Below are 11425 nucleotides of genomic sequence, written 5' to 3'. Positions count from 1 at the left end.
TACTGGGTGCCAATTTTGGAGCAGGATTAATTTTGTCTGGTACAGTCCAAATGTTGTGGAAGGTTTGTTGGTGTACTCTGAATTAAATATAAAACATTTTACCCAGTTCATTTAAATTCTAAAATGCATTCTAGTCAGTGGCAGGCAGCAGAAAACAAACAGATTGTCTTAAAGATCTCTTGAAAATTTAAGAATGACCTTAATCATGCAGTGATGGTAAAAGTGCATTTTAAAAATCAAAGACTTCTTCAGGTTTGGACTTGTATTGTTTTATTTTTTGTCTTCTTCCGGAGGGTTGAAAAACATCCTCCAAAACTTTGTCTTTTTTATACATTCGCACTTTGAAACAAATAGACAAGTTTTTTTTGTTTTTATACACTAATGGCATGTGACGCTATACAGACGTGTCAATAGAAGAAGCTAAAAGCATTCGACCCCAGCTCTATTCCACCACAATTGCAAAGACATACTGGAATATCAGGGTTTTTTATAAAGAGCCCATGTAAATTAAGAAACATTTCAAATCACAAAACAAAAAATGATAGAAATTAGGTCCCTAGTTTTTGGCAATGCAGGAACACAGTGACAGGAAATGAGCTCAGCAAAATTAGAAGTCCATCACATTTCTATAAAATTCCACCTCAAAGTTGTTGTCCAATCACTCACAATTTGGCCCAGATATGGTGTGTGTTTTAGTGTGTATGTGTAGTCACACGTCTCTCAGGATGTGTTGGTGATGGGCTTGTATTTTTTGAGCCGGGTCCACTGGCCTGTGGAGTAGTTCATCTCGAAAACTGTGTCCACCAGCATGGTGGTGCTGCCAGTGCCGTCTGCTTTGGGCAGAACCTCTGTGTGCTCGCTCAGTTTGATCTGGATGATGTCACCCTGTTCTGGACACGGGTTCTCTAAAAGAAGTATAGGGAGGGGTGAAAGAACAAGACAGGTTGGAGAAAATTGCAAAAGGAAATACATATCATAGACCGTGTATTAAATATGAATGCGTGTTTTTATCATTACAGTGGACCCTTGACTTACGAATTTAATTGGTTCTGAAGGGCTGTTCTTAAGTCAAAATGTTCGTTAGTTAAACCTATTTTTCCCTTAAGAAAAAATGTAAATAGAATTAATCCGTGCCAGACTTCCCAAACCACTCCCTTACCTAACCTTCTAATGTCTTAAATGGTCTTTTTTGTTATAAATACAAGTATATTTCCCTTTAAATTTTAAATTATAGAATAGACATTACTGTAATAAACAATAATAAACAACAATACACAGTAGTACTGTACATAAAAAACATCACATTTCAGTACAGTATGTGTGATGTACCATACATTATAATACATTTCCTTCTTTTTATATAAAATGTATCTACCAGAAACAACAATAACTCTCATATTTCTCTATTATTTCCTTCTTTATTTCAATAGTGTTGCATTTTTTAGGCGTAACTGCACGAAAGAAAGAATACTTTACTCAGCGAATTCCTTCTTCTCTCTCACTCACTGTCCCCTCTGTCTGATACACAGTGACAGCTACTGGCAGGAGTAATTATACAACAACAAACTAATAGATTTGTTCATTTTCTCACCACTACGATTTTTCTGCACATTCTTTGGGGCCATTTTAATATAGAATTTTACAAAATATAAAGGAAACACCGAAAAAAACACTGTCCGCTGTCCGAATGTTCGCTCACTATATATATATGTATAGAGAGAGACGGTTGGAGTCAACTTGTTCGTGACGCCACGTGTTTCGCGAATTTCGGTTCGTAATCCGAAATTTTTTCGTACGTTAAGTTGAAAAAGATCGCTCGTAACCTTAAATGTTTGTATGGTAAACGATTCGTAACTCAAGGGTCGACTGTACTTACATTAGAGTATTACATTTATATTATTTAGAAGATTACAATGGTGACAGAATACAATGGAAGCAATTGAGAGTTAAGGGGCCCAATAGTGGCAGCTTGGCGGTGGTGGGGCTTGAACCAGCATCCTTTTGAACACTAGTCCTAGCACCTAAACCACTGAGCTACCCCGCCCTGTTTAAAGACCACTGTTAATTTGTCACCATTTACTGTTCAAGAACAAAATGCAATTTAGTCTTTTTAGGAAATAAACTGTACTTTATTTTAGAGTGTACTTCATGTACTTTATCGGATCAGTAGGATTGATATTGTAAGAAGTGTGCTGTTATTCAGTAGAGCGATTTATTTATTACCACTGTGGCATATTACAAACACGTGCGCCTCCCAGTGGAGAAAATAGGAATTTACAAAGTACAGGGTGGGGCATAAAGATCTCCCACATTTTGAAGGAATCTACCAAAAGAACCCAACTATCTAGAAAAAAAAATGCTTATATTTCTGAAAAGTACATAAAAAACAGTTTTGTTTTAATGGGTTTTAAAAATTATATCAGACAAATGGCGGCCGTTGTTGGCAATACATTGATGGAGTCGTTCCCGGAAGTTCTCCAAGACTCTCCGTGTCATCTCAGGTGGTATTGCGTCGATTTCCTCTCGGATCCTTTCCTTCAAATCCTCAAGAGTTCGAGGACGATGTCGGAAAACCTTTTCCTTTAGGTATCCCCAAAGGAAAAAGTCACAAGGGCTTAAATCTGGTGACCTTGCCGGCCACCCCACGTCTCCCCTTAAAGAGATCAAATGCCCAGGAAACATTTCCCTCAACATTCCAAGCGAACGTCGTGCTGTGTGAGCTGTGGCCCCATCCTGCTGAAACCATACATGTTCTGTATCCAAGTCATCCAGTTTCGGGCGCAGAAAGTTCTCCAACATTTCAACAAAATGGTAGAGCCTAGCCTACCGAATGAAACCTGTCCCGCCTCTCTACTGCCACTACAGCCCATACGGTGCCCACTCCAAATGTGGGAGATCTTTATGCCCCACCCTGTACAAGTACAAACAGCAATACTGTACTGTAATTTTCTAATAGAAAAAGAGGTTGTGTCAGGGAGGGCATTCGGTGTAAAAATCGAGGAGGGCTAAGACTCTTACGCACACTGTTTCCAGCCCCTTCTTTTCATCTGCCTACAGTAAAATCTCATACTTAGCTGCATTACATTCAGAGAGACATGCTAAGCGCTCCAGATAGTCTATTACTAGTGCATGCACCTCGACCAGACAACATCACTGTACATCAGCAATTAAAATGACCTATTCCCTCTCTCAGACAAATCCAATCATGCCTGTATGAGGCGTATGCCAGGTCGATTCCACCACCTAAGATTTGAACATCATGATCCCAGCTGTGGTGGGCTAGCACATTAGACCGCTGTGTCACCCGAACACCTTTTTTTTTTTTTTTTTTTTTTAACACAACTTTACCAAAGGTGCTAATAATTGAGGAGCTGAGTGTATAACCTGTGTGTTCTGAAGGTCACCATACCTCTTGATCCTGCCATAAAGCCCAGGATGAGAGCTTTTTCAGGTCGAGTGACTTTGTTTGCAGTCTTGAACATTTCCTGCGCAGCGTACATCTGTTCTCTCTGCAACGAAAACACATCCCATTGAAACCAAAATGAACTTATGCACAGCTACTTTTAAATGAAATTGGTCGGAGTAGAGTTTAGTGAGCAGACTCACCGTAAGCGACAGGTTCTTTTTGGGCTGCGGTTGCTGCGGGGCCGGCGTAGGGGTGGGCTGTGCTGCTGTGGTGGCTATAGGCGTGGCAGTATCTGGCTGCGTTGCAGTGGCAGCTGGTGCTGGGGCGTTGTTGACAGGCGTGCTAGTGGGTGTAGTAGGGGAGGTAGGAGCTGTAGGACTAGCGGTGCTGGCGTTGTACATGGGCGCTCTCTGTTTAAACTGGCCAGGTAGCGTGGAAGCAGCTGCGTTAGTGGCTGTGGATTCCTCCGGCTGCCGGTTTGGAGCATCACGACTTGCTCCTGTAGAGGCTAAAGAAATGCAGAAACACAGAAAGATTAATACAAAAGGCAAAAATAAATTTTGTTGGAGAGTAATCGATGATCATGACCAGTTTACATTATCCAACAAAAAGTACAGGAGCTGGATCCAGTCCAGACCCAATCTAGTCATATCCAATTGTAGCTTGTCACTCTCTCATCGATGTGCCACCCCCATCCCCGATCAAAGAGAACCGAGGCTGTCATGTGCCCCCGTCTGGCACATGCAGCTGTCAATCTTTTTTTCACCAGCCAGGGGCAGGGTCTTTGGTGCAATTTTAATTGCAATGCAATGATTTTTATTTTGTTATTTAATATTACTTTTTTATTATTTACTATATTATTTAATATAAAAGTGTAAATGGAAACAAGACTCTTCAATTTGAAAAAGAGTCTAGGTAGTGTAAAGAATATGGTGGAGTTCAATGTGTTTTACATCATAATACATTTGCATTCATTGGCAAACTTACCAAATGTCTAGTTTGTTAAACTGTGTTAATAGACACCTCATATTTCAGCCTGGTGGTCATAAGTGCTTGATAACTGTTCTGTTAATGAAATCTAGGTGATAATCTTTCATGAAATGTATTGGAAAAAATTCTATCAAATTCATCAGAACAGTCCTGAGTAGACGGTGCTGGCTCTCACCTTGCTGTGTCTCTGAGCTGGGAATGTAGGACGACGAGGGCACCATGCTCGGTGTGGCTGGGAGGTAGCTGGTTGACGGGAGGGCACTTTCGTTGTTTAATGCCCCCAGTTTCTGTTAAAATAAAAAACATTTATTTGATCAAACATGTATTCAAGCATGGTGCTCAGGTGGTACAGCAGTAAACGAATCAGGGAATTTTCATTCAGAAATGATTCACTATGTCAGAGGCCTACAGTAGGGGGGAGGGCAAGGCCCTATGATGGATTGGTGTCTTGTCTGGAGTGTGTTGCTGCATTGCAGTACAACAGTTCCAGGGAAACTAGACCCACCGACCAGGATAAACCCGTGGTTAACCATGAAAGCAGAAACCGCATAAAATAAATAACAAGCCATGTGGTTAAAGCCCTCAGTCTGGGAACAGACTGGTGACAGTCTATATTCATTAATTAATAATAAATGAATTCATTTAAATGAGTTTTTGTGGTTGCATTAGATACCTGTGTGGACACCAGGCCAGCAGCATAGTCGGGGGTAGCATTCTCCACCACTGCCTCCTCTTTGGCTGCTTTCTCTCCCATTTCTATGTCTGAGAGATAAAAGGCAAAAGTCAAATTATAATGTCATGTGGTCCAAGTGATTATAGTTTGCTTTTAGGACAATCAGTTAATGCTTTTTCAGACAATATACCCAGTGTCTTTCTTCTCCTCTTAGCTTCTCTGCCTGCTCCAACCATATCCAACTCTGAGATATCTAATAACTAAGCAAGAAAAGAAACAGACCAGCTTATAATACAGCAAGTGGATCCATTTAAAATCAGTTATGGATTTGCTATATTCCCAGGTATTAGTCTAACTAGAAATGTCCAAGGTGGAGAAAGTTAAATCTGTAGTGTTACCTTGACCCCTCTCTCTTTGCGAAGGGGTGTGCGGGCAGGAGCAATAGGCGTTCTGTTACTGGTAGGAAAAATGCTGGGGGCCGTGGGGCTGCGGAAAGGAGCTTTGGGGATTCCTTTAAGCGGTGCTAGTATGAGAGAGAAAAATAAGACACAATTACTACAGTAGTGTGTGTGAGTCACAGCATGAATTTAACTATAAAACAAGTGCAAGTGGGTTCCAAACTCAATGACAGTAAGTAAGTAAACAGTAAGTCTGTAACACCACTGTGATTGGTGCTTGTGTAGATCCCACCAATGACAACGGAGTCTCAAATCACACATGTCTAAAAAGGTGTGTGTTAGCCTGAAGCTCATAGGGAACTTGAGTACATATAACAGCATGATAATACATTAAGGAGGTGCAGCAGTAAATTAAGTTAGCCCACTACTGCTGGGATCCATGGTTTAAATCCTCAGTGGTGCAGTTGACTAGTCAGGCATCTACATACAGACATGATGTCTGGAACAGTGGTAAAAATATAAAAGGTGCATGTGTTTTTTTTTTATTTTTTTATTTGCTTTCCAGCAAAAACATTTTTCTGGTCAGGGTTGCAGTGGACCCATCCTGGGTAGAGAGCCAGTCAATCACAAGGCCTTGGTCACCCACTACCCACAAGACATTACCAATCATGTCAACATAGACACCCAATTGGCCAACAGGTGACAGGTGGGCTAGCATATAGTTAACTGGCATATAGTTAATAGAACACACTTCCAATATTTCAATATTTACTTTTTTGCACGATCCTACCTTATTCCTAATTATAAAAGGGAAAGAAGTGTAGTTTGCAGGTTGCTAAGACTGTGGAAACTGTGACTTGTGTGTCAGTTTTACACATAGCAAAGCTTTTAACAGTAAAATACAGTCAGCTCTCCTAGTTTTGTCATTAGGGGTGCCGAAATATCACAAAACATCAAGTCTAGTAAACATGTGAACTTAGGGTATACTCAGGAAAACGTGTCCCTTTTTAAAACAACCTCAGCTTCACTCACTTGTGGTGTCGATCTTCTTGACAAGTCCTCGTCCTTTTGCGTGGAAAGGCACTCCTGCTGTTTTCTTTAACTGCTGGGCAGTTTCTGTAGCTGAGGATGAATATGGGAACAAGTCACACATACAGATGCTAAATCCAAAAAGTCATGCTAGCACTTTAAATAAGATAAAACCATAATTTAGTCTGTCTTTCTATATACAGTACATACACACACTTACATTTCTGAAGGAGCTCAGCTCTAAGTGTAGCACTCTTGGGTTTCCTTTTGAGCTGGAAGTGTTTGATGGGTGGGGTGAGGGGACCCACCAGCGTGGTCAAAGCACTTTTATTCAGATACTGACACTCAAGAGGCAGCATGGCTGATGCATCACACTCAGCCACTGAGGGTTGAAAATGCACACAAAAATTAAGACCTAAATGCAAGTGAGTTTGGTTTGACAGCACAGTTTTCCCAAATGCTAAATGTTTCTTTCTGCTAAAACCTGCATGTTGACGTGACTATTGTTTTGAACTACATACGAGTGTAATCTGAAACTAAACAAAGTTCCTCCAGGACTATGCTGCAACACAGAACAATCATAGCACAAATAATGCAATACAAAACAGTGTAATAAATCCAAAGACTTACAATAAAAACAAAAAACAAATACAAAGAACGAAGTCTATTAAAACAAAACAAGTTTTAAAAAATTATGTAAAATAACTTCGGGGACAGGACCAAAGGACAAGTCAAATCAGTACACAGTAATGAGTATATATAAAGTGTAAGCAGAGTCACTGAGTCTGATATAATGTCCAAGGACAGAGATTGTGTCAACTGAACATGCATTTGTAGGTGGCGTACATCAGTTCAGACTGTTAGTTGAGTCTAATGGCTTGTGGAAACAAAGCTGTTGCACAATCTAGCAGTAAAGGACTGAATGCTACGGTACCTTCAATTAGACGGCGGTAAATGAAAAGTTTGTGTGAAGCATGTTAAGGGACCTCCAAAATTAATTTCCTTTTTAAATTTTTAAATTTTACATTTAAGAAATTTCCTGGATCAATGAAGTATCTATCTGTCTGTCCGTCCGTCCGTCCGTCCATCTATCCTGAAGCCTTTGTGGATGGGATGCAGGGTGTGGTATAAATGTCTTTGAGAGATGGAAGAGAGACCACAATGACCTTTTTAGCAGTCCTCACTATTCTTAACTTTTTGAAATCTGCAGCCCGACACAAAGCAATTCCCAATGATACAGCTGCTGAGGATGCTCTCTATAGTGCCCCTTTAAGTGTCCAACACATCACATGCTTACATACGGCTGTGTTGTTAAAAACAATTGTTCATGTAGTTCTGAATATTGCATGACACTGTTTTCTATCAAAATGATACAATATGGTGGTTAACTAAGCAGAAACAGCAACATTTTAAAGCTGGAATCACTTTATTTATAAGCTAATATTGCACTAAAAGGTTTTGCTGACCTTTTTCTCTGAGCTCTCCCAGGATGTCCTGCACATTGGGGTTTTGCTCCTCTAGGTCCAGATTTAGGGAGCCTGTCTCAGGAAATGACTTTAGGATGTCAGCAACCATCAGCACCCAGGGTTCAGAGTCGACCGTTGCCAGCTGAATTATCTCCGACAGGGCGTCTTTCATCTGGAAAGCCACATTGGGTGGGGGCAAAATTCAGCCAGACAGTAAGAGGTTTTAGGATTTAAAAAACTTGCATCCATCATTTAGTCTCATAGGAGTGTGTATCAGCATAGTTTAAACTGCATTAGAACATGCATTTATACAGAACGGTTACAAATGTGACCTTCACACAGCACTGATCTCCAGTTACATTTAAGGGGGGGAAGGAGGGCTTATATGGCTGCAGGTTTTTATTGTAGCAAAATGACTTACTATTGTATGTTGTATTTATACAAATAAAAAATTAAGATAGAATAGCCTTTTATTAGTCCACATGTGAAAATTAACCTGCATTGACCTTGAAACTCATCTCATCCCTTCCATAATGACTAAGGCCCTACCTAATTCACAAACAGTGTACTATGCAATTTGCTGTGAAATTCTACATTTACGGTTTGTGTTTAGCGATTTAACATTTTTTATTTGTGTAACATTCAAGTGCTTTACGTTTACTGGTTAATTTGCACTATGAGGCGGTCCTAACAATCCTACTGCAATTCATTTCCCAATCGGTTAGTCAAAATGTCCAAGATGTCAAAGTCTGAAGCAGCTAAAACACTATTCGGGTAACTGAGTTTGGAAAACCCCCAACTAAATCTGTGGACGCAAAAGGGGGGGGGGGGGGGGGGAGTCAAAACACGGCAAGTATTTTCATATTTGAGACGGAGCCTCACATCATCGCTGAATGTTCTAGGTTTACATTCAACTATTATTCAACTTGCTATTGTAGCTTCCATTTATTGTCATTTAATTTATTGGTGTTATTTAATGACTGCCATTAAATGTTGCCTTTTTCTTTGAAAATCCGTAACATCTGTGATTTTTGAAAAACGAGGAAAATAAGCACATTTTTCTGTAAATTTTGTAGGGCCCTAATAATGACACAGTCAGGATTAGTTGAAGTCTGAAGATTTTATTTTATAGTTGTTTTTGAAGCCGCTTTAATTATAATTACAATTTAAAGCACAGAACAAAGGTTGTAAAAAGCCTAACTGTAAAACAAATAAAGCAGTGTCAAAACAGACCGTTTTGCCTGTGTTCCCAGGGCTCTACACAGGGCGCTCAGGTGGCCTTTTAAACTTGAAAGGCAGTCAAACTAGCCTTATTTATATAAAGAATAAAATATGTTAATCATACAGACTATGGAGTACGGAGTATGATTAACAACCAGCTGTAAATAAAAATGCCATGTTACAAAGTTAAATGACCCCATAGAACTTTCTACACCACCAAATAATACAAATAATCCACAGTACAGTTGACCGTTGAGTTACGAACGGTTTACCATACGACCATTTCGGGTTACGAACAATCTTTTTCAACTGAACGTACGAACAAATTTCGGATTACAAACAGAAATTTGCGAAACACGTGTCGTCACGAACACGTTGACTCCAACCGTCTCTCTCTGTCTCTGTCTCTCTCTCTCTCTCTCTCTATATATATATATATATATATAGAGCAAACATTCGAACAGCGGACAGTGTTTATATTTTGTATATATATATTTTGCCAGTATATCAGACAGAGGGGACAGTGAGTGAGAGAGAAGAAGGAAGTCGGCTCAGTAAAGTATTTTTTCTTTCGTGCAATTACACCTACAAAATACAACACTATTGAAATAAAGAAGGAAATAATAGAGAAATATGAGAGTTATTGTTGTTTCTGGTAGATACATTTTATAAAAAAGAAGGAAATTTATTATGGTGTATGGTACAGCACACGTACTGTACTGAAATGTGATGTGTTTTTATGTACAGTACTACTAATGTGTATTGTTGTTTATTATTGTTTATTACAGTAATGTCTATTCTATGATTTATGATTGAAGAGAAAATATACTTTTATTTATAACAAAAAAACCATTTAAGACATTAGAGAGGTTAGGTAAGGGGGAGGTTTGGGAGGTCTGGCACGGATTAATTCTATTTACATTATTTCTTATGGGAAAAATAGCTTTAACTTACGAACATTTTGTAAGTCAAGGGTCTACTGTATTATAACCCAGAAGATTCTCAAAACCAAGAACTCAAAGGGAGTGTTTCAATGATTGGTTGCAGTACAGTTTGAAGACTACTATAACATCCATGCGACTTACAAGCGTACGTAAACTTTTTATTTGAATTGTGTGTATGACAATAAATATTAACTTTAAATGATAATGTTAAAACTGGTGACAGGAACATGGAGGATAAAACAGTTCTCAGAGATTCTCAGGTGTTTAAGTGTAGAAGAACTCCGCCCACTTTTACCTAATTACTGTATATAGCATCGTCGCTTTTAAATAGTTTATAGTAGCAACTTATGCCCAAGCAAAATGATTATTTTTATCCCAATAAACGCAGTTCTGACTCTATACGCAGTTCTGATTCCCACAAATGTGAGATTTATTGATTTAGCAAATGTAGCCAGTTAGCTTTAGCCTCAGCTACAACTTCTGCACTTGAGATTCTGCAATGTCAAAGCAGACACACGTTATTAATATTCACTAATGTTCTCTAAAAAACACTTAGTTTCATAGCACAAAGTTTGCATATTTATTGCATGTTCACAGTCATCAAATTAATATCAACTCTTACGGCTAGCCAAAACCGCTATTTACTGTTCAAGTCACTCAGTTTTATGCTGTATCCCAACACGCTCCGTATTCCCTACACAAGTGCACTCCACATGGCATGAGCTGCCTCCCACTACGCACTACCTAGGGCACTAGATAGTAAATAAGAAGGTGTTTGCACTACGTGCACAGTAACGCACATCCCCACCTCGTCGACAGTCCTGCGCGGGAGATGCAGCATGCCTAGCAGCAGTTTCAGCTTCACTGGAGGAGACAAATTCGAGAAACACAGTCGGATATTGTCAATAACAGACACGGTGAGAAGAGAACCAATGCTGGAAGGCGTCCACAGCTCGTCCGCCGATCCGAGTTTGTTATGAAGCCACAGGCCGGTGTCGCTGTCCCTCATCGACGCCATCTTGGAAAAAACCGAATAAGTAGTTCGGGCATTTTAACAGACTACCTAAAGCATGGCCATGTCAGGACCCATGTGATCACAACACCACATCAGTGTGTCATGCTTACAGGATCACCAGTAGATCCCAAAGTGAAAGAGATCCACCAAACATTTCTGCAGTTTAAATATGAATTTTAAATATTTGTGTTCTGTTACACTATTTTATTGTTGCAGTTTAATACAGATTACTTACATTTCATCAGAGCAATGCTGATGACCATTTTATTGGTATAATATTATA

General features: G+C 39.5%; 1 protein-coding gene across 1 annotated transcript; it reads right to left on the bottom strand.

Annotated features, from left to right (window-relative positions):
- Window positions 1-244: 244 nt before the first annotated feature.
- Window positions 245-11145, bottom strand: nelfa (negative elongation factor complex member A). The gene is made up of 11 exons (XM_062993355.1): window positions 10936-11145; window positions 7963-8134; window positions 6717-6878; window positions 6500-6589; window positions 5468-5592; window positions 5260-5329; window positions 5070-5158; window positions 4572-4683; window positions 3607-3914; window positions 3410-3509; window positions 245-905 (listed from the first exon to the last, which is right to left on the bottom strand). Exons 1-11 carry the CDS (start codon window positions 11143-11145, stop codon window positions 721-723), a joined length of 1623 nt encoding a protein of 540 aa, XP_062849425.1. The 3' UTR covers window positions 245-720.
- Between the last annotated feature and the right edge of the window lie 280 nt (window positions 11146-11425).

Source organism: Trichomycterus rosablanca, chromosome 4 (assembly GCF_030014385.1).
Source record: "Trichomycterus rosablanca isolate fTriRos1 chromosome 4, fTriRos1.hap1, whole genome shotgun sequence".
In the NCBI taxonomy this organism is placed as follows: domain Eukaryota; kingdom Metazoa; phylum Chordata; class Actinopteri; order Siluriformes; family Trichomycteridae; genus Trichomycterus; species Trichomycterus rosablanca.
This window is presented reverse-complemented; position numbering and strand designations above follow the sequence as displayed.

Bases quoted from the DNA above. Each gene is read 5' to 3' on its own strand.
- nelfa (XM_062993355.1), bottom strand. From the start codon at position 11,145: ATGGCGTCGATGAGGGACAGCGACACCGGCCTGTGGCTTCATAACAAA. The intron at 5,593-6,499 runs GTGAGTGAAGCT...CTCTCATACTAG, and splicing joins CAAGAAGATCGACACCACAA to CACCGCTTAAAGGAATCCCC. The intron at 4,684-5,069 runs GTATCTAATGCA...TTATTTTAACAG, and splicing joins CTGGCCTGGTGTCCACACAG to AAACTGGGGGCATTAAACAA.